The following is a 22,946-nucleotide window of genomic DNA, read 5'->3' as shown; positions in this document are numbered from 1 at the left end:
AAATCCTTTCTTTTCCTTTAATTTTTTTTTTCTGGTACTGCTTCTAAGAGTACTGCTTTCTTCAAGAAAAGAACTATTAATAGGAAAAATAAAAGACTTTGGGAGGGGGAAGAGGGAGGAAGCAAAAAGGAAGGTCAGATATTCTTAAGGTTATAACACTGGAGTAGGGTCAAAAATTTAGAGCTTTGCTTCTGATTTTACTAATTTATATATGAGTCCTTGAAAAAGTTATTTGGAGTAAGAAACCAAAAAGATATTATTTCCTGATGCTTCTTGAAGGCAAGAATATTGCCTTTTATTTGTATATTACCCTTTAGTATTTAGTATGCTGGTTTTTTGCTAGATATATTTGCTCTGGTATATCCTTTCATCTCCATTATAACAATTGTTCCATATTATTTCTGCCTCTTGTGGCTAAACTCCTTCAGGAAACCATCAACAATGAGTACCTCCAGTTTGTTTCATCTTAAATTCTTTGCAGTCTTTCTTCTGACCTCATCATTCAATTGAAACTTCTCTTTCCAAAGTTACTAGTCATCTCTGAAAAAGATTAGCCAAATCTGGTAACCTTTTCTCAGTCCTCATCTTTCTTGACCTCTCATTATTAGCCTTTGACACTGTTGATCACTCTAATTTTTTTTTTCTTTAAACACTTCTATATATATTCAGACACAATGAGATCTTTCTTTGGGTATGGGTAGGACTTTTCATCATGTCTATCAGAGTAGTCCTGGATCATTGCATTGCTAAGAATAGTAAGTCATTCACAGCTGATAATCTCAGAATATTTCTATTACTTTATACACAGTCCGTTTCACTTTGCTTGAGTCATGGAGGACTTTCCAGGTTTTTCTAAGAGCATCCTGCTTATTTCCCATAAATAATCCATCATAATCACATAATACAACTTATTCAGCCATTCCTCAATTGATGGGCATCCCCTCACTTTCCAATTTTTTGACTTGAAAAGAGAATTGCTATAAACATTTTTGTACATATAGGTTCTTTTCCTTTTTTTTTTTTAAATTCTCTTTTGGGAATTCGATGATATTATTAGGTCAAAGGATATGCATGATTTTTTTTTTAATTAAAGCTTTTTATTTTCAAAACATGCATGGATAATTTTCAACATTCACCCTTGCAAAATCTTGTGTTCCAAATGTTTTCCCTCCCTTTCCCCCATCCCCTCCCCTTATGGCAAGTAATCCAGCATATGTTAACCATGAATATGCATGATTTTATAGCCCTTTGGATATATAATTCATATCTTTTGATCATTTATCAATTGAGTCATGGGTCGTATTTTTTATAAATTTGATTCAGTTCCTTTTATGTTTGAGAATAGAGATCTTATCAGAGAAACTTGCTTCAGAATTCTTTTTACAATTACTATTGCCAACTGTATTTCCCCCCATTTATTCTGCTTTCTCTCCTTTCACCCTGCCCTTTTCAAAAGTATTTCCTCTCTTCTATCATCTTTTCCCCTTCCTTTTCTTGGGGTAAGATAAGTTTCTAGTTCATTCTTTTCTTGATATTCTCTTCTAGCTTTTTAAGACTCTACTGTTTTCTTCCTCTTCAGTGTCCTTTGCTGGTTTCTCACCCAGGTCATGCCTTCTAATTATAAGTGTCTCCTTCAGGGTTCTGTCCTGGATCTAATGATCCTGAAAATTCTCAAATCTACTTATTCAGGCCTAACTTCTTTGGAGATCTCCAATATCACATCATCAACTGCATATTACCCAATTCAAACTGGATGTCCTGTTAATATTTTAAACCTTATCATGTCCAGAACTGAACACATATTTCCCTGGAAACCCTGAGTCTCACACTCTAGATAACATCAATTCCTTACTATGTCTTACACATACACTTAACTTCCCCCTCCCCCAGTCTTTTAACAAAGCTGAGGATTTCAAATGCATCTTTTTTTCTTTTCTGATACTGCCTCCAATGCTAGTCCAATATTGCAATAGTTATGGGTATTCTGCTTTCTATCCTCTATCCAGGGACCAGAATGAGTTCCCTAAAGTGTTGGTCCAACCGTGTCACCTCCAGGATCAAGTACAAAATCCTCTTTTTAGCATTCAAAGTTTTTTATTATCTAGCCTTTCCACCTCTTGCCTTTTCTGTTTTCTAACATCTATCCATCAACTTCCCTTCCCTACTCCCACTCTCTGGTAATCTTTGGTCCAGTGATACTTGCTTTCTTTCTTACTGGTCCTTTAATAAGATAATCCATCTCTTCACTCTGGGCATTTTCACTGGCTGTTCCCAATATCTGAAATGTTCTCTACCTTCTGGATTCCCTGGCTTCCTTCAAGTTCCAGCTAAAATCCTGCCTTCTAACAGAAGCTTTTCCCGATCTTTCTGAATTCCAGTGCCTTCTCTGTTGATTTATCACGTGTTTAACTTGTTTGTACATAGTTGTTACTATGTTGTTTAACTATTAGACTGGGAGTTAATTGATTTCATCAACTTTGTCTTTCTTTTGTCTAACACACACCCTAGAACATAATAAATACTTAATAAATGGTTATGGACTGACTGAATTGAAGTTAATTAGAACATATTCATATTTACAACTTGTTAACCAACTGGCATCAGCACAAGACTTTTGAACTATCAAATGCACTCTAGTTATATGTCCTTGATGCTGCTGCTTCTCTTTTTCTTTTTCTTTTTTTTTGGGGGGGGAGAGGGAAGGAATTATGCTTCTTCTATAAAGGAAAAGTTCCATGACATCTACTTCAAATAAGGCCAAATGATGTAGCTCTGTCTTTCTTAGAAATTTTGTCTCAGCTTCCAGGTTTCTTTTTAAACCATTCACAACAATCTTATACTTATATTCATGAAAAGATGAACAATTATATGTGCTGGAAAGTTTCTAGCAACTAATAATTTATCATCTTCAACACAGAAAAATATCAAGATGTAAATATTTCTAAATAATGGAGATTTAGAATACTGATGCCATCCCTCTATAATTCAGTGCAACAAACATTTTTAAATAGCCACTGAATGCAAATCATTAGAGCAGGAACTCTTAACCTTTTTGGGGTCATGGATTCCTTTGGCAATCTGATGAAGCCAATTGACCAGTTCTCTGAATGTTTTTAAATGCATTAAATAAAATACATAGAATTATAAAGAAAACTATATTGAAATTCAGTTAAAATTTTTTTAAAGTTCAGTAATTCCAGATTAAGAACTTCTGCACTTTCAATTTTTAGGAGGAGACCTGTACACAAGGTACACAAAGAATATAACCTGAGAAATTGAACCAACTGATTATACTTATGGGGAACAGGGAACATAAAAGGGAGATTTAACATTATTTTGTTTAATGTGCTGTAAATTTCTATATCAGAAATGTTTGTGTTCATATTAAGAGTGTATAAATTCATTGCATATCTTCACAGAAATTTTTTTTGTTTTTTCGAAGTCTCCCTCAGCACAGAAAGTATAATTGTCTGTTAAGACAATCAGAGATGTTAAAAAAAAAAAAAAAAAAAAACAACCTGACTTTTAACCATATTGAGTGTCCAATATCTGATTTGATATTACCTGATGATGGTCATGTTTTTCTGATTTATCCACACAATTGCAAGACTAAGTCTACAATTGAGTATTCTGTGAATTTGTATATAGAGGTAACTAGGGATGACATGTGGACCCAACTTAAATGTTATTTTACAGTTTACTCATTCAATATTCTCATAATTTGTTAATATTAATTTCACTGTTGTCTTAAACTTTTGCTCACCATTAAGCATATTCTCTCACAATTTTTATCCTCTGGAAAGTTTAGCACCTCCAAAATATTGATTGGTTTCAGAAGTGAACCTTTTTTTCCCTAGATGAAATCATTTGAGTGAACTTATACACTTGAGTTCCTTTATTGCCAATGGCCAAAATCTTGTCCTAATCTGTTGTTCAACTGAAATCATTAGTATATAGAATCATAGAAATTTGCCTAGAGTATTGAGAGGTTAAATGATTGATTTTCCTAGTCACACTAACCATATCAGCCATACGTCAAATCTAACTACCTTTAAGTTTAACACGCTATATTCTATCCCTTGATATATTTCCTCACCAAAAAAAAAGAATATTTTCAGATTAAATATGTCTCATTAACTGGACATAAATCATTGTTGGGGACTGTATTTTAGTTTCATTATTTTTTATTGTAAATGGATATTTCTGTTTCTTTTATTTTTTACTGTGAAGCTGCATCTAAAAAAATTTTTATAGCTTTTTATTTATTTTATTTAGTTATATGCAAGGGTAATTTTACAGCATTGACAGTTGCCAAACTTTTTGTTCCAATTTTTCCCCTCCTTCCCCCCACCCTCCCCCAGATGGCAGATTGACCAATACATGTTAAATATGTTAAAGTATAAATTAAATACGATATTAGTATACATGTCCAAATAGTTATTTTGCTGTTCAAAAAGAATTGGACTTTGAAATAGTGTACCATTAGCCTGTGAAGGAAATCAAAAATGTAGGCAGACAAAGGTAGAGAGATTGGAAATTTTATGTAGTGGTTCGTAATCATCTCCCAGAGTTCTTTCGCTGGGTGTAGCTGGTTCAATTCATTACTGTAAAACCATCTTTCTTACTGTAAAATGCAGTGGGCCAAAAATAAATTGCATCTTAGCTCTGTGTGATTTAAAATGGTAATTTTGATGTTTTTTTTTTTTTAAAGATAAGAGCATTCTGTTGACTCCTGATACACCTATACAATTTTTGGGCCATGTCTAGAATGAGTATTCTTTGAATTCGTGAATAGGATAAACAGGAATGTGTGTCAGGAACTTTTTTCATTTTTTAAATGAAGTGATAAAAAATAACCCATAGTTCCACCTCTGATATATTCAGAGAAATTTTCAACATGTTTGCCTATGAAATAAAGACATCAGTTTATTTCTATTTGAAAGGAATTTATCTAATTTATCTAAAACTTCATTGCTTTATAGATGAGAAAAGTCCAAGAGAGAGAGAGAGAGAGAGAGAGAATAGTTGATTAGAAAGCTTGAATCTCCTTAAATTACATACTTCCTTTTCTTAGAGATTCTGTTTGTCATTTCCTATAATAAATTCTAGCTTTGCTACTTTACTCCCTCTATGCCTTTAATTTCTATCAAACTCCAAATTAAGGCATTTTTAATGTCTCTGAGCATCAGTTTCCTTGTGTGTAAAATGACATTAGAAATACTTTAAATACTTGCCTCATAGAGTTGTTATGAAGAAACCATTAAATCTTATTAAAATGCCATAGAAAATGTAAGTTAGTCTCCTACTTTGTGGAACACTGTGACTCTTGTCTCAATTTTTATTCCTGAGTCTTCCAATTTGATACTGCCTTAGGAGGAAATTGATTTGTTACACTGTGTGGATTGTTTTACGGAGTGTGAATATGAAACCTTTAGAATTGGTCTGGTTCTTTTTTTGATTTACTGAACTAATATTTATTTTATGTGAGGTACCATGCTAGTGACAATTGAATTTTGGAAAAAAATAAATAAAACATACTGTTAATGAAAGGTCCTATTGCTTGAGGAAAGAATAAATTCTTAGTATGACATCTTTTTCATTTTTAAGCAATATTTACTTTAGCATCCTTTCATTTTATAAGTATCCTCTGATTTTAAAAAAAAAAAAAAACACAAATGAGTTTACTCCCAAAGAGAGTGAATGCTCCTGTCCTGTAAATATGGTAAAATTGTTGCAAATCATACAAGGAATGAATCACTGAATAGTAAACAAGCTTGAGTGCAGAAAATTGATATAGTGCTATATGTTGCATGGGCATTTTTTGTTCTTTAGAATGTTAGTATAATTGCTTTAATCTCTAATGTGTACTTTTTTTTTTTTTTTTTTTTTTTTTTTGGATCTGGCTTTTGCTAACCCCAAAAGATTTATCTTGTCCTTTAATGAAATTTTGATACATTATCATATACAGAATACATTAGAGTTTCTAGTACAGCAAGATTGCATTTGTTCTTTGGTTATTTAGTAGCTACCTTTGGAAATATTCAGGACTATGTAGTATTTATTTTTTTTAGTAGTTTGTTTTATTTTCAATAAGACTTTTTAACTACAGGAATAGAGAAAATAGCTACTTAACATCTAATAATTTAGTATGGATCATTTGTATTGTTAGTGAGAAAAGAAAAGTTAATATTTTAGAATGGAAAAAGAGATTTGATGGAGAATGATTAAATATGAACTCATAGAAACCTTGTATTAGGAAAAAGCTTTAGAGGTTATTTTATCCAACTACCCATCCAGTGGATAAATTCTGTTTTCATTATCCTTAGTAAGCCTGCCATATGACAGATTCATTGCACTGATAAAGCAGTCCCATTCCATTTTTCAATAACTTTGATTATTTAGAGAAACTTAGATTGAACCAAAATCCATCTCTCTATAGGTTCTATTTATTGGTCTTAGAACTCTTTTCTATAGTCAAGCAAAATCTTGTTTCCCCGTGCTCCCCAAACAATGAACATAAAATTCATATCATTTATAGATATGTTCTATGCATATTTTACTTTTGTTCCTTTGGTTGTTACTGCCTATTTTTAGAAAAGGAATATATATTTTTTCCACTAAGACTTTTGTGGGGGTTTTTATACTGTAGGTGGTTTCAGTCAAGAAGAACTATTAAAAATATGGAAAGGACTTTTTTATTGCATGTGGATGCAAGATGAATCTCTCCTGCAGGTAAGACCATTTACTTTGAGTTAGTTTAACAAAAAACCTTTTTTTTTTTTTTTTTTTTTTTCCTGAGGCAATTGGGGTTGTTACTTGCTCAGGGTCAGACAACTAGGAAGTGTTAAGTGTCTGAGATCAGATTTGAACTCAGGTCCTCCTAACTTTAGGGCTGGTGCTCTATCCACTGTACTACCTAGCTGCCCCTTCCAAAAAAAACCTTTTTAAAACAATTAACTCTGAAGATAGATAGAAAAATTGGAAAAAGATTCCAGTTTGGTTAATTATTCATTAGAATAAATGCCATCTACTTCACAGGATTGTGGTAAACACCATAATATAGTCATTACATTAATATAGACAATTATTACTCTTCAAGAAAATTTAGTATCATAGCTGGAAGATATTAGAAAACATCAAATCCGGCCTTCTCATTTTACATATATATGACAAAAATGAGGATCAGAGAAGGTAATTTGATTTGCCTAGGATGAGGTAGGCAGGTATCTTCAGGAAAGTTCTACTATTCTCTCCATATTCCACACTGCCTCAGAAAAAGTAATGGAATCATGTGCCATAAGTATTAACTGTAAAATGAAAGGTGATCATAAATTTTAGATATATCTTCAGTTATAATTCAACAGAAACTACAGTAAATTGTTTTACAAGTTCGTTTTTCCAATGGAAAGATAATTTTCATGGTTCACTTTAAAAATGACACTATTCACTAAAAATGACACTATTTAGCCATTTTAAAAATAATGCAATAGATAGATATAGATAGATAAACTTATATGAGTTTTAATTTGTAATAGCAGAGCTGCTTTCTTAAATAAGGCTTTTTAAACTTTTTCCCCACTCCTTTTTTGCCCAAGAAATTTTTACATGACTCCATCTCAAATCTGAGCCAAGTTGTTTCTGGCAGTGTTTGTGCATGCATAGCGCAGTGTGTGCATGTTGTGTGTTCAGAATCAAAGTTGTATTGAAGTCATGTGATACAAGACAGACAAGCCAAAAACACTTCATATTCATTAAATGTTTGAGTTTTAGTTAATTATTGGTTGTCACTTCAGAAACTTTTTACTGTTGCCAAGTTTTTCATGATCTCCAGATGGAGTTGCAACCCATAGTTTTAAGAAGCTTTGCTCTAGAACACAAAATTTGTGGTGTTGTACTGATTTTTGCTGATATGACTTGCTACAGTTAGGATGTTTTGTTTTTTACTTGCATTGAAGATTGGTAAAACATTAGATTTAATGGAAGTAAGAAAATTTGAAAGTATATTCAGAACCAGATTTGTGATTACAAAAAATCATAGCTATCTCATTAAAATTAGTAAAATTTGCTCAAATTTTAATTCAGCAGATTTTTTTTTTAGATTTTTCCACAGTTATCTCCTGATTATATCCTTTAAACCCTATGTGATACAATAAATAACAAGCACTATGCTGTTTTTTTCTTGATAGTTGGAATAATCTTAAATTGATACTCCTCAGTTCTTTGGTCACAATTTACATTTATCATTCTATGTTATCTTGATTTGTCTAAAATCAAAGATTGAGTTAGTAGTAGAGGGGGGGAATTTCTTATGTATAGCTATACCATAGTTTCATTATCAGATCTCACTGTAAGCTTCATTGTTTTTTAATTATTTGACTTTTTAAAAAATCACTGTATATGTTAATACCTGTGTTTGAAGAAAGAAACTGCCTGCTGATTTATGTATAGACTAGATCAACTAAAGTGACAAATAGGGAATATTTTTCTGCGTGCCGCTTAAACAATATCTCAAAGACAGATTTTCTGACATAATGGATCAGTGGAAATGAGGGATTTCATATATGATGTGAAGCACTCATTACACATATTTTCTAGTAGAAATTATGCTGAAAACGGGAGGCTCAGATTTTCTCAGCAGATATAAGAGGAGGGCACAAGTCATTATGTTGTCACTATGCATTGTTACCACATATTAACACCAGCATCTTTCTCAACCTCATCTTTACAGGAGGAATTAGCTGATACCATTTCCCAACTCATCCATGTTATTAACAACTTGGAGGCTCGTAAGTCTTATTTAATTTTGGGTGACATAGTTGGTCATCTTCCTTTTCTTTCTCTACTTTCCTTGATATTTGCCTTTAGGTCTTAGGGCAAGTATATAGTATAATCTACAAATCGGTCTTTAATGTTTTAACATTATGAGGACACAGGCTTCTGATTACCTACATGCAAACATTGCAAATATTCATTTATTTAAATTAAGTTGCTGTTTTAACAACTATTGACTAAAAATCTTAAAATACTTTAACAGGAACTTTTATATAGCTATATTCACATATTTGAGATAACTTCTTTGAATGGGCCTTTCTCAAGTTCAGAGAACTGTTTAAAGCTAATGAAAACAAATAAGCAATAATGCATTTTGGAAGATGGTTCATAATAATAGAACTAAATTTTAAAAGTGATCAACACTCTAAGGATATTACTGAAACATTGAAACTTTGTACTTTACCCTGACATAAAAAAGAAAGAGAACAAAGTTAGTGTGTTCTATTTTAACAAGTCAAATCTAATGATTCTAAAGATGGTTTTGTAACCCAAAGTTGCTTTCTGATCTTGAACTATATTTGGCCAGTAACAAAGGCAAATTTCTCCAGAGAGCTACATGCACAGAGAATAACTTCACGTTTAAGTAGAAAAATGCAATGTCTAAGTTGAGTACCAATTGAATTTTGAGAAGATAAATGCCTAGCACACTTCCTGTGATATGCTTTGTGCTAAGTAAGGGCTTGTTGGTTAATAAAATGTATTATGCTTTTGCCTAACCAATTAACACATATGGAATGAAAATGTATGAGTAGCTCTTCCAGAGGCTTTGAGGATATTCATAAAGATAAATAATTTTTAATTAATTATGGGTATAGGCCAAGTTAAAAAGGTCTATGGATATGGATCAGAAAAAAAAAAGATCTTAATTGAGAAGGGCAAGCATATGTTAATTGTTTATAACATTTACAAATATTAGCTTAGTCATAGATAAGAAAAAAAAAGTGTTCCTAGGGACTCTACTTATTGGAATAAACTTCCATATGTTTTCTATTATAAAATCTATTTTAAAATTTTATAAAATCTTTTATAAAAAATAAATTATTGGCCCTTATTTAGCATATTTTTTATTTCAGATTGCCCCAAAAGAATCATTTATAAGCATTGGTCTAAATGGTATGGTACATTAGTCTGAATGTATTCCTACATATTATGATGTTGTTTGTAACATATAATGTGTTATCTTGGGAACTAGATGTTCATTTACTTTTTATTCACTCTAGAACACCTATTCATCCAGACCTTTTGGAAAACCATGAATCGGGAATGGAAAGGAATAGATCAGCAACGTCTAAACAAATATTATATGGTAAGAACTTAGGTAGATTTTTGGTTTTCTTTTATCTTCTTCAATTTTGTTGCATAACATTATAAGACACAAGTTAGTTATAATGCACAAATTCAAAATCTCCTCTTGGGGGAAATACTCAGAAACAAAGACATTCCAAGCACAAAAACAAAATTAAAATGAACAAATATAAAAATTAAAGTTATAGAAATAGAAAGGTTCGTCTTTAGCCTTTTATTTGTTTACATGTTTGAAAAATTGAAGTTTGGCTTACTTCTGTGCTAATTTAAAAGGTACAATTGAGGTACTACTTTGAGTACCATATTACTTGGGATTTATTATGGTATAAGCTTTTAGCATCTGGACTGCAATAATTGTGTCAGTACTCTTACACTGAACTAGTTGGAAATGTCTACTTTATTATGTAACAAATTTTTTTATCTTTAGCTAATTCGTTTGGTCCTGAGGCAGTCCTTTGAAGTATTGAAGAGAAATGGTTGGGATGAAAGGTTAGTAATCTACAAGATTTAGCCACAGCACAATATTTTGCACAGGGTAATCAATTCATAAACAGTTGTTAAATGACTCTGTTGATAGCAAACCTCAAGATAATGGATTTATTTAAAGCTTCAATCAACTCGTAAAGTTATATGAATGTCAAAGTATTAGACCTATTAAAGGCATTTCATAGTATAAGAGAAATGTATCACTAGAACTTGTCCATATAGAACTTGAAATCCAATTAGAGGATGAGACATCAGTAAAAGTGGGGATAGCTAGAGAGCACAGGGGATGTAGAGCACCAGCCCTAGAGTCAAATCCAGGCTCAAACAAAAGCTATGGGCAAGTCACTTAAAACTAATGTCTCAAAATACACATACATACATTTATAAAGTTCATTACAAACAGTAGTGCTTACTGATAGAAAGTTATAATTTATGTAATACATTTAGATACAGGACTTTTTAATAAGGTTCTAATGATTTGGGGGGGGGGGGGAATGTAAAAGTAATTAGGACCAGGAACAATATGGGCTGGTAGAGAAGATTTCATATATCAGATATTAAGCTGGAAGAAATTGGAAGAAAAGTAGCTACTTGATGCAACCTATCTCCAAAGAAAAGATGCTGCTTCCCACGTTTCAGACTAGTAGTCAGTCCAGCCTTTGCTTGAAGACCTCCAATGATGTAAACTTTGTGGGCACCAGGAGGACCCTATGCACTGTTAAGATTTCTCTCTTTAGGAAAAAGGTAGTTTAGCATCATAGAAGACTTAGGAGGTCTGAGTTAGCATCTAAGGTATGAGCAGTATGACTCCAAAGCTAAGGCAAGTCACTTGGTCTTTCTGTGCTTCAATTTTAAAAAAAAAAAATATTCTGTAAAAATCAGATTCTATATATGGTTGTCAAGCTCAGTCTCTCCTCTGATCTTTACTGTGACACATAGCACTCTTCAACTTGTCCAAAACTGAATATTTTATCCTTCTCCCTAAACTCTCAACTATTTGGACTTTCCCTATTTCTATTCCAAACACTGTTCTGTCCTTCCAGTCTCTCAGCTTTGTAACTTTAGCATTATCCTTGACTCCTTCCTCACCTCCCACTTCCTTACCAGTCTCATATATCTGGTTAGTTGCCAAATTTTACCACTTCTAATTTCACATCATCTTTGGCATTTGACCTCCTTACTCACACAGCTTTTGCCATAGTTCAATCCTTATCACCTCTTACTTGGACTATTGCAGTTATCTCTTTGCTTCAAGTATCTTACTTCTTCAATCCATCCTGTATGCTGTTTCCATAGTGATTTGTATAAATTTGATTAGCTCCAGTGGCAACTTGTTGCTTCTAGGATAAAATATAGAGTATGCCATTTAGCTATTAAAAACATTATGCTAGGGTCAGCTAAGTGGTTCAACGGATAGAGCACTGGCCCTGGAGTCGGGAGGACTTGAGATCAAATTCAACTTTAGACCTTCTTACTAGCTGTGTGACCTTGGGCAAGTCACTTAACCCTGATTGCTTCCTCCTGAAAAAAAAAATCAAAAGCCCAGTACAATAGGTAAAGCCCAAGATGTCAGAGTGAGGGGGAAAGCATATAGGCCCCACACTTACTCATCAAAGAGCTAGAGAATGTGCAAAATTGAATTCTGGTCGAGGAAACCAAGAAGTCAGTCATTTTTCCATCTCAGGGTAGCTTAGGAAGAAAGAAACGGGGAAAGGAGTGTATAAAAATATATCAGCAAAGCCTTCTAAAAAAAAAAAATACAGCTTGACTACAAGTCCAGCGAGTATTCCTAGAAGAGTTAAAAAGAAAGTAAAAAAATTATTTAAAAAACTAAATAATAGCTATAGAGGAAAGAATGGGAAAACAGCTAGGAAAGAAAAATACGAAAAGAAAATTAACAGTTGGGTAAAGCCTTATGCTGCTTGGCTCCAGCCAGCCTTATAGACCATTACTCCCATTCTTGTATCTTATGATCCAACCAAACTGACCTCTCTATACCTTGTACATGCCAATCAATTTCTTGTCTCCCATTTTTTTTGCTAGGACTGTCCTTTATGGCTAGAATACACTCATTCCAAGATTCCCCTTTTTCCCACAAAATGCATCTTAAATCACCACCTTCTGCCTGAAACTTTTTTTAATCTGTCCAATTACTGGTGTCCTCCCTCCCAAACTATTTTATATTTAAATACTTTGTATATGTGTATGTTCATTAACATATTTAACATAATGTAAAGTATATGTAAATACTTAACAAATATTTATTAGTTGACTTAAATAACTTGTTATAGTTATCAAAAAAAATATTTAGACTTTGAGCTATTTGACAACTATTTTCAATTTTTAACTATAATACACATAATAGTTGAGAAATTATGTTGTGTTTTTTTCTCTAGCCGGATCAAGCTTTTTCTGGATGTCTTGATGAAGGAAATTCTGCACCCTGAGAGTAATTCTCCTAATGGAGTGAAATTTCATTTCATTGACATCTACCTAGATGAACTAGCAAAAGTAGGAGCGAAAGAGGTAAGGCCAGGCTCCTATTTGTGGTTTGTGCTGCTGGTTAAGCAGCTGTTAGCCACCCAAGTAATTGAAGTAACCTGATGTATTTTTAAGGTTAGATTATTTCATATTTATATGATACCATCCTTTTAAGAAATGAATTTTTTTTCCTGGTGTACAATTCACCAAGTTTCTTAAATCCATTCATGATAAAACATAATAATCCAAATAGCTGCACTCAGAAACTTGCTGGGTAGGAGATCAAGCACTTTATGGACAGAACTTCTCTAACTACTGGCATTGAATATTAGAATCTTGGTAATTGAATGAAAGTATATCTGAAGACATTTGCATGAATAATAAAGCATCTTCTCCTGTTAGTGCAGAAATAACTTTATTTTAAAATAATAGCCTTTTATTTTCAAAATACATGCAAAGATAGTTTTCAACATTCACCTTTGCAAAACCTTGTATTCCAAATTTTTCTCCCTCCTTTTTCCTTACGCTCCTCCCCTAGATATCAGGTAATCCAATATATGCTAAACATGTACAATTCTTCTATACATATTTCCTCATTTATCATGCTGCACAAGAAAAATCAGATCAAAAAGAACAAAAAATAAAGCAAGGAAAGAACAAAAAAGGCGAAAACACAGTGTTTAGATCCACACTCAGTTCCCACAGTTCTCTCTCTGGATGCAGATGGCTGTCTCCATCACAAGTCTGTTGGAATTGGCCTGAATCACATTGTTGGAAAAAAGCCATGTCCATCCGAGTAATTGTTGTGTAGAATGTTCTCTTGATTCTACTCACTTCACTTAGCATCAGTTCATGTAAATCTCTCCAGGCCTTTCTGAAATCATGCTGCTGATCGTTTCTTATTTAATAATAATATTCCATAAAATTCATATACCATAATTTATTCAGCCATTCTCCAATTGATGGACATCCACTCAGTTTCCAGTTCCTTGACACTATAAAAAGGGCTGCCAGACAAGATTAGAAGGGAAGCAATAAACTGTGAAAACATTTTTATAGTCAAAGGTTCTGATAAAAGCCTTATTTCCAAAATATGTAGAGAATTGACCCTAATTTATAAGAAATCAAGCCATTCTCCAATGGACAAATGGTCAAAGGATATGAACAGACAATTTTCAGATGAAGCAATAGAAACTATTCCTAGCCGTATGAAAAGATGCCCCAAATCACTATTGATCAGAGAAATGCAAATTAAGACAACTCTGAGTTACCACTACATACCTGTCAGATTGGCTAGGATGACAGAAAAAGAAAATGACATTTGTTGGAGGGGATATGGAAAAACTGGGACACTGATACATCATTGGTGGAATTGTGAATACATCCAACCATTCTGGAGAGCAATTTGGAGCTATGCTCAGAAAGTTATCAAACTGCATACCCTTTGATCCAGCAGTGTTACTAATGGTCTTATATCCAAAGAGATACTAAAGAAGGGAAAAGGACCTTTATGTGCAAAAATGTTTGTGGCAGCCCTTTTTGTAGTGGCCAGAAACTGGAAACTGAGTGGATGCCCATCAATTGGAGAATGGCTGAATAAACTGTGGTATATGAATGTTATGGAATATTATTGTTCTGTAAGAAATGACCAGCGGGATGATTTCAGAAAGGCCTGGAGAGACTTACGTGAATTGATGCTGAGTGAAATGAGCAGAACCAGGAGATCATTATACACTTCAACAACAATACTATCTGATGATCAATTCTGATGGACCTCTCTTCAACAATGAGATGAAACAAATCCGTTCCAATTGTTCAATAATGAAGAGAAAGAACTCTGAGCAAAAGCACTATGAGAAATGAGTGTGGACCATAACATAGAATTTGCACTCTTTCTGTTGTTGTTGGCTTGCATTTTTGTTTTACTTCTCACGTTTTTTCCTTTCTTTGTAGATCTAATTTTTCTTGTGCAACAAGGAACTGTCTACATATGTATACATATATTACATTTAACATATACTTTAACATATTTAATATGTATTGGTCTACCTGCCTTCTAGGGGAGGGGGTGGAGGGAAGAAGGAGAAAAGTTGGAACAGAAGGTTTTTCAAGGCTCAGTGCTGAAAAATTACCCATGCATATGTCTTGTAAATAAAAAGCTATAATAAAAAAAAAAGAGAGAGAAGCAATTGGGGGGGGGGGGAGGGGAGGGCGGGCGGAATGGGAGAGGGCTGCCATAAACATTTTTACATATGTGGGTCCTTTTCCTTTTTTTATGGTTGCAGAAATAACTTAATTAAAAATTCTAAGTCAAACAATATTGAAATGCTGCAATGCTTCCCTTCAAGTCCTTCCTAAAATATTTCATGCCTGCTATATCTTTGAAAAGGATTCAAAAGCTATTTTCTTTGTTCTTTTTTTCCCCATATTTTTCAATTGCAGCTTGTGGCAGATCAGAATCTCAAGTTTATTGATCCATTCTGCAAGATTGCAGCTAAAACTAAGGAGTAAGTAACTAAGGAGTAAAACTTACGTTTACTGTTGTGTATATAACTTTTTCAAATTCTCCTAACTTTGGTGGTGGTGGAAGGTGGGAAGGTAATCATATAGCCAGTCATGTTACATCCTAAATCTTCCTGTTTTGTTTATAAAAGGTTGTGTGTCATGAAGTAGTACAAGCACTTGGCCTTGTTCTTGAAGTCCCAGCTATAAACACTTAATAATCTTGTGACTGGCACCATTTAACCTGAGTATCTATTTACTCATCTGCAAAATGAGAATACTATTTGCACTCCTTCTTTCACAAGATTGTTATAAAAAAAAATTGTTACAAAATTGCTTATAAACCTTAAAGAGCTATATAAGTGTGAAAAATAGCTGTTAGTTGAAGACCAAGATAAAACCAAATCTGAAATATCAATTAGAAAGACACTAAATTTTTTACTGATAGTTTGTTTAGCTATTAGTTTAACCCTGTTTCTGCTCAAGCAATCTGTTCCACTGATTATTGCCATCTGTTTTCCATTAAAATTTACTAGTCACTTAATGATTTCATCATAATTGTTGTTAATGTATAAGTGAATATTTCTTTGCACTTGGTCAAATGCTTGTTGATCAACTGATTAATCTTAAACATAAAGCAAATCAAAATCAGAAATTTAATCATAATTCCTTTATACATTTTTGCATAATAGGTCTTGTTAATTTTAATCTCATTCTTTTCCTTTGCTTCTATCTCCAGCCATACCTTGGTACAAACGATAGCTAGAGGAATCTTTGAAGTCATTGTAGATCAGTCCCCCTTTGCCCCTGAAGATTTAATGGAGGAACAGAAAACTAATGGTGACAGTGAGTTGTCTGAGGAAGAAGAATCGGATAATGAGTTGACATCTAAAAAAGTAGTCATTAAAAAGAAACCAGGTAAGGAATGTCTTGAATTTTTATTTGCATTGTAAAAGCTGACTTTAGTACTTTAAAGTTTAAATCACATAATCTTCAAAATATTGTGAGGGAGGTGCTATTATTATCCCCATTTTACAGATGAGAAAACAGAATCACAGATTGTGTGACTTCCCCATAATTAATGTCAGGCATGATTTCAAACCCAGATCTTCTTGATTCTAAACCAACAAGGTGGAAATTCAGTAAGTATCAGCCTAAACTGCCATTACTGGAGACATAGTGAATTCTAAGACTTCGATAGATCCTTAGCACATTTTCATTGTAAAACATTGATACCAAGGACAGTGCTATACTATTTCTATCTAGGCTATAATATGCATAATTATGTTATTACCTGGCATAACATAATTCCAACATTTCTTTTTTAATGTTATATGGACATCCCTCAATGTTACTGATAATAGATCTTCATTTTTTCATATCAACACTTTTAAGTTATCATTTCTATTTATAGGAATAACTTAGGTGAAGAACTAAGTGACTTTTAATAATTTTTTTAATAATAGGATCTGCTTGTAGGTAACTTAGACTTCTTTTTTATAGATAATCTTCCTACAGTCTTAGATTCTTAAGGTATTTCTTCTTTTTCTTTCTTTCTGAGGCAGTTGGAGTTAAAAAACTTGCCTAGGGTCACACAGCTAGGAAGTGACCTAAGATTTCTTGAGAGAAAAAAAAAATTTTTTTTTAGTTGTTCATCCTTTCTTTCTTTTTTTTTTTAATAGCTTTTTATTTATAAGTATATGCATAGGTAATTTTTCAGCATTGACAGTTGCAAATCCTTTTTTTCCAACTTTTTCCCTCCTTCCCTTTGCCCCTTCCCTTGCAAGGCAGGTTGACCAATACATGTTAAATATGTTAAAGTATAAGTTAAATACAAGATATATATACATGTCCAAAGAGTTATTTTGCTGTATAAAAAGAGTTGGACTTTGAAGTAGTGTACAATTAGCCTGGGAAGGAAATTAAAAATGCTGGCGGACAAAAATAGAGAGATTGGGAATAAAATGTAGTGGTTCATAGTCATCTCCTAGAGTTCTTTTCCTGGGTGTAGCTAGTTCAGTTCATTACTGCTCTATTGGAACTGATTTGGTTCATCTCATTGTTGAAGTGGGCCACATCCATCAGAATTGATCATCGTATAGTATTGTTGTTGAAATAAATAATGATCTTCTGGTCCTGCTCATTTCACTTAGCATCAGTACATGTAAGTCTCTCCAGGCCTTTCTGAAATCATCTTGCTGATCATTTCTTACAGAACAATAATATTCCATAATATTCATATACCACAATTTAATCAGCCATTCTCCAATTGATGGGCATCCACTCAGTTTCCAGTTTCTGGCCACTACAAAGAGGGCTGCCATGAACATTCTTGTACATACAGGTCCCTTTCCCTTTTTAAAAATCTCTTTGGGGTATAAGCTCAGTAGTAACACTGCTGGATCAAAGGGTATGCACAGTTTGATAACTTTTTTAGCATAGTTCCAAATTGCTCTCCAGAATGTCTGGATGTATTCACAGTTCCACCAACAATGTATCAGTTTCCCAGTTTTCCCACATCCCTCTAACATTCCGCATTATTTTTTCCTGTCATTCTAGCCAATCTGATAGGTGTGTAGTGGTATCTCAGAGATGTCTTAATTTGCATTTCTCTGATCAATAGTGATTTGGAACACTCTTTCATATGAGTGGAAATAGTTTCAATTTCATCATCTGAAAATTGTCTGTTCATATCCTTTGACCATTTATCAATTGGAGAATGGCTTGATTTCTTATAAATTAGAATCAATTCTCTATATGTTTTGGAAATGAGGTCTTTATCAGAATCTTTGACTATAAAAATGTTTTCCCAATTTATTGCTTTCCTTCTAATCCTGTCTGCATTAGTTTTGTTTGTACAAAAACATTTCAGTTTGATATAATCTTGAGAGAAATTTTAATCTTAATAGGTCATAAAATTTTTTTAAGTTCCATCTTTTCTAAATATCACCATAATGTCACAATAGGGATTACAGTACTAGGATATGAAAAAAATTATATAAACTAAAAATATGAAAAATAGTCTTTTCCCCATTTCTCTTTTTAAACTATGTATAAAAATTACTTTAACTATTGATAGTGTAAAAATAAAATTCTTGTCCCATGAGTGGTTAAAATAACTTAATTGTATCTCTAATATAGGATAATGACCTTGGAGTCCGGAAGATCTGGGCTTCTTCGGTCCTGTCTTTGATATTTAGTACTCCTCTCTAAAATTTACATAATAGTACTTGGAATCCCTACCTCACAGACTTATTTTGAAGCTCAAATGAAGTAATGGATGGGGAACCATTTTGCCAGTGTGAAATAACTGTAAATGTTATTATTTTTATTCACATTCTTGATATAAGTTAAACCAAAAGACACAGGAAGTTGCAGATAAATGAAAAGATGATTCAAAGTTTTCATTGGTGAAACAAATAAAGGAGTTGGCAAAGTTCATTTTATCAAAGGTCCCAAGGCAACAAAAGAAGCATTTCATGGAACACTTGATTGATTTTCTATATGTACATGATGAATGCCAGCAAAAAAAGACTACTATGAAGTTAAAATTTAATTCTCCAAATCAAGTCAACATATACATTGATATCTGTTCACTTCATTGCAAAGGTAGAAACATGGGAGAATGGTAAAAAAAAATTAGAAAATATTGTTTGAAACTAGGAAATAAAAGAAGCCAGACATTAAGCTTCATGAAACTTGGAAGGTACTTGATATGGTGAAATTGACAAATTTAAATTGATTACATGTTTTATATTGTTCTTTTTATACTGAATAGTAAGCTCTTCTAAACTTGATTTGAATTAAATTAACTATCTTGACAGACAAAATATTTACAGATGAATTCATAACTGTATTAGCTATCTGCAGTAATACCATTGACTTGCTATTATACAGGTCAAAATTAATACCAAATTAGAAGAATAAAGATAAAAAGGTATAGCATTCAATCAAAACAGTTCCAACCTGACCTATTAACACAAGTCATCTCTTCCCTTCCTTACCTTCCCTCCTACCCCCATGAGAAGTCAATAAAAAAAAAGATACTGACTCTGATTATCATGACAGATGGGAGTTTCATGTGAAGAGGCCAACAAGATATATCATATAAATATACATGAAGAGGTCAAGAGTTCAACTACCTCATAAGCTAACAAATACTTGAATCTTATTAATATAACCAAAGACAACAGCATTTTAGAATATAATCCTTTTTATTAAATGTTACAGGGGGAAATAATTTACAAAATGAGTCTGCAAAAAACTTGTTTTCATGACCAGATAGATCTGACCTAGTCTAAGTCATCCTCAGAGACTAGAAATGAAACTGGGAAGAAATTAATAGACAAAAGGGAAAATGCTTCCCAGGATCTTGAAAACTTTCTATTTTACTCCCTTTTGATAGGAACAACTCCATTTCGATTCTTTATACTTCATGATTGATTACACTTATAGGCTACATGACGATTTGGAATTATATACATCAGGAAATTGAGGAGCTAGATCGACTAAACCAGACCAGTGGAGAAGATCCCTTTTTAAAATTAATTTTTGATTGTCACAAAGCTTTTGAAATGCCCTCCAAAAAAATTATCTTTCATGGAGCAGCAAGGATGGTGTATTGGTTAAAATACCAAGCCTGATGTCAAGATCTTAGTTCAAAGCTAACCTCAGATACATACTAGCTATATGACTCTGGGCAAGTAACTTAATCTGTTTGCCTCAGTTTCTTTATATGTAAAATGGTATAATAATAGCACCTACCTTCCAGATTTGTTGTGAGAATCAAATGGCATAATTGTAATCACACAGCACAGTTCCTGGAAAACAGTAATTTGTTATTCTTATGATGTGTAAAGAATGGTAGTTGTAACCATAAAGATAACTTTATTCAATAGTCTTCTAATTATAAATCTCATCATTAATTGTAAACCTTAGTCATAAAACAGATAGATGGATGGCTCTTCAAGGCTATCATTTTCCACAAAGAATTCCTGCAGAGATCCTTCAAGTGTTCCTTTTTTGTGGATGATAGAATAATTAAGTTAATTAATTGATTTAATTTCCAAATACTAATTGGTATCTCATTTAAGATACGTGACTATTCAGAAATATAAGTTTATGAAAAAGCCTGTTTATATGACTGATATATATATGGGTAGATAGTCTGTTTCATTAACCCACTAGTACACATATCTCATAGATAAGTCATTTTAGATGGAACAAGTTTGTTTCAGAAATTTCTTTCCTAGGAGCACCTACTTGGCACAGTGAATAGGGCAACAACCCTAGTTAAATCAGGCCTCAAACAGTTACTATTTAGTAGCTATGTATCTTTAGGAAGGTCACTGAACCCCATTACCTTCTAAATAATTAGAATTATTTTCTTTTTTCACATTATTTTCTTTTATATTTTGAAAATTATTCTAATAATTCTTTTACCTTCCTATCAGCTTATTGAAGTCTTTCAAATTTCTCTGAATTTCTCATACATATTCCTGGCAATCTAGTAATATTACATTCATACTACAATTTTAAAGATGGTCTTCTAATTGATGAATGCCCACTTTAGTTCCAATTTTTTGCTCTGCCACATAAGGTGTTACTTTGATTATCTTAATATATATGGGACCTTCTGTCTTCTATCTAAGCTGTAAGATAGTGAAGGCTTCATGAAAAATGGTTTGAAGTTGGAGAGAGAAGTGTCAAGGTCATAATTACCAAAAAATGCATTACATCATGCAAGGTATTTGGATTTTGAATGCCTTGCCACTCTAAACATTTTGGGCATCAATTTGAATTTTTTAACTTAGAATTAGAATCCAGTGTATCCTTGTTTTTTCCTTCTGCTGATATTCCAGACTCCCTAAGTTGCATGATTGAGAAAAAATGCTAATAAATAATCATTGACTAGGATTATCTTTCTCCTTAAATCTACAAAAATAATGAGTTTTCCCATCTGTTTTTTTCTTTTTTAAAATTTATTTTTGTGAACTTGACAAACATTAATAGATATTAACATTTTACTATGCAAAAAATATTGTATATGAAACTATGGGCTATTGTACAATTTTTCTAAATTGTATATTAAATTAATGCAGGAATTCCAAAACTTCCTTCTTGTCTGTATTCCCTTCAAATCTTCCTTTTCTCTTTATAATTACAATGTTCTTTTTTTTTCTTTTTGTAGTTTTATGGGTAAGGGAAGTTTATTATTACTAGTTTGTCTCATACTCCACAGATGTAAACTACTACAAGAGGTAGAAAGTGTGCTTAATAGTCAGTCTAATGAAGTCATGATTTGTCATTGCATATTTCAGAAATTTGAAATCTTCTGGTTATTATTGTAGTAATTGTTTAAATTTTTTGATACTGCTCATTTTTCTCTGCCTCACTTCATGCAGGTTTTCCCAGGTTTTTCTGAATCTGTCCTTTACAGCATAATAATCTATTATATGGGAATGTTCTTTGCTACCATAAAAAGTGCTATAGATATTTTTGTATATATATGGATTCTTTTATTTTATCTCTTAGGAGTTGGATGTATAATAGTTGTATCTCTAGGTCAAACTGTAATAACAGTGTTGTTTTGTTTTTCTTTTTACATAGTCATGTTAACTATGTGAATTTTTGTTTCAAATGTTTATATATAATTGGATTCCTTTTTCTAACATTATGATTCTCTCTCATTTTGGGGGCAAGTTGATCCATGCACATTCACAATCATATTCTTCCATCATACGCTCTTAATAATTTTTCTCTTCTTTGACCTTTTTTTTCTTCTACCTTCCCCCCCCCCAAAAAAAAAAAAAAAAAAAAACAGATAGAAAAGAGGATCAACATTAGCAGTCTATAATTATAGTCTTATCCCATTTCTCTGCATACTTTTGTGACATCCCTCAATCACTGGTTCTCATTCTCTTTTCCCCATTCCCATCTGTTTTCCTCTTGAATTTCATATATTTCTATCTACACTATGCGTGTGCATATGTGTGATTTCAACTATCTTTATCTACTTTAAATAAAAGTGAGGTTCATGAGATAAATGTCCACTCCTTTTTCCACATTGGTATACTTTTATCTCGGACCCACTTATGAGATATGGTAAATTATTTCCTATTCTTCCTCATTTTTTGTCTTACTGTATTCCTTTCTTTCCCTTTCATTTCCTCTTTTATAACCAATGAAATCACATGTAAACATTGCATTTTTCTTTGTTTACTCATTGTGAATCTCATGTGAAGTGGGATTCTAAAGTCTGTTCTGTCCCTGTTAGAATGTAAGTAAGCTGTTGTTAATCATTTAACCCACTCAGCTTGCTTAAGAGGGTTAGGTTTCAC

The 22,946-nt window shown here is 32.6% G+C and overlaps 1 protein-coding gene across 1 annotated transcript in view; it reads left to right on the top strand.

Annotated features, from left to right (window-relative positions):
• The window catches only part of RRP1B (ribosomal RNA processing 1B), a 63,099-nt gene that overhangs the window by 1,479 nt on the left and 38,674 nt on the right, over positions 1-22,946 (top strand). Inside the window, exons 2-8 of the mRNA XM_051984795.1 lie at positions 6,650-6,732; positions 8,729-8,786; positions 10,053-10,138; positions 10,565-10,626; positions 13,020-13,149; positions 15,547-15,611; positions 16,346-16,524. Of these exons, the coding sequence (XP_051840755.1) occupies positions 6,650-6,732; positions 8,729-8,786; positions 10,053-10,138; positions 10,565-10,626; positions 13,020-13,149; positions 15,547-15,611; positions 16,346-16,524 (663 nt within the window). The remainder of the gene's footprint in view (positions 1-6,649; positions 6,733-8,728; positions 8,787-10,052; positions 10,139-10,564; positions 10,627-13,019; positions 13,150-15,546; positions 15,612-16,345; positions 16,525-22,946) is intronic.

Source organism: Antechinus flavipes, chromosome 3 (assembly GCF_016432865.1).
Source record: "Antechinus flavipes isolate AdamAnt ecotype Samford, QLD, Australia chromosome 3, AdamAnt_v2, whole genome shotgun sequence".
Classification (NCBI taxonomy): domain Eukaryota; kingdom Metazoa; phylum Chordata; class Mammalia; order Dasyuromorphia; family Dasyuridae; genus Antechinus; species Antechinus flavipes.
This window is presented reverse-complemented; position numbering and strand designations above follow the sequence as displayed.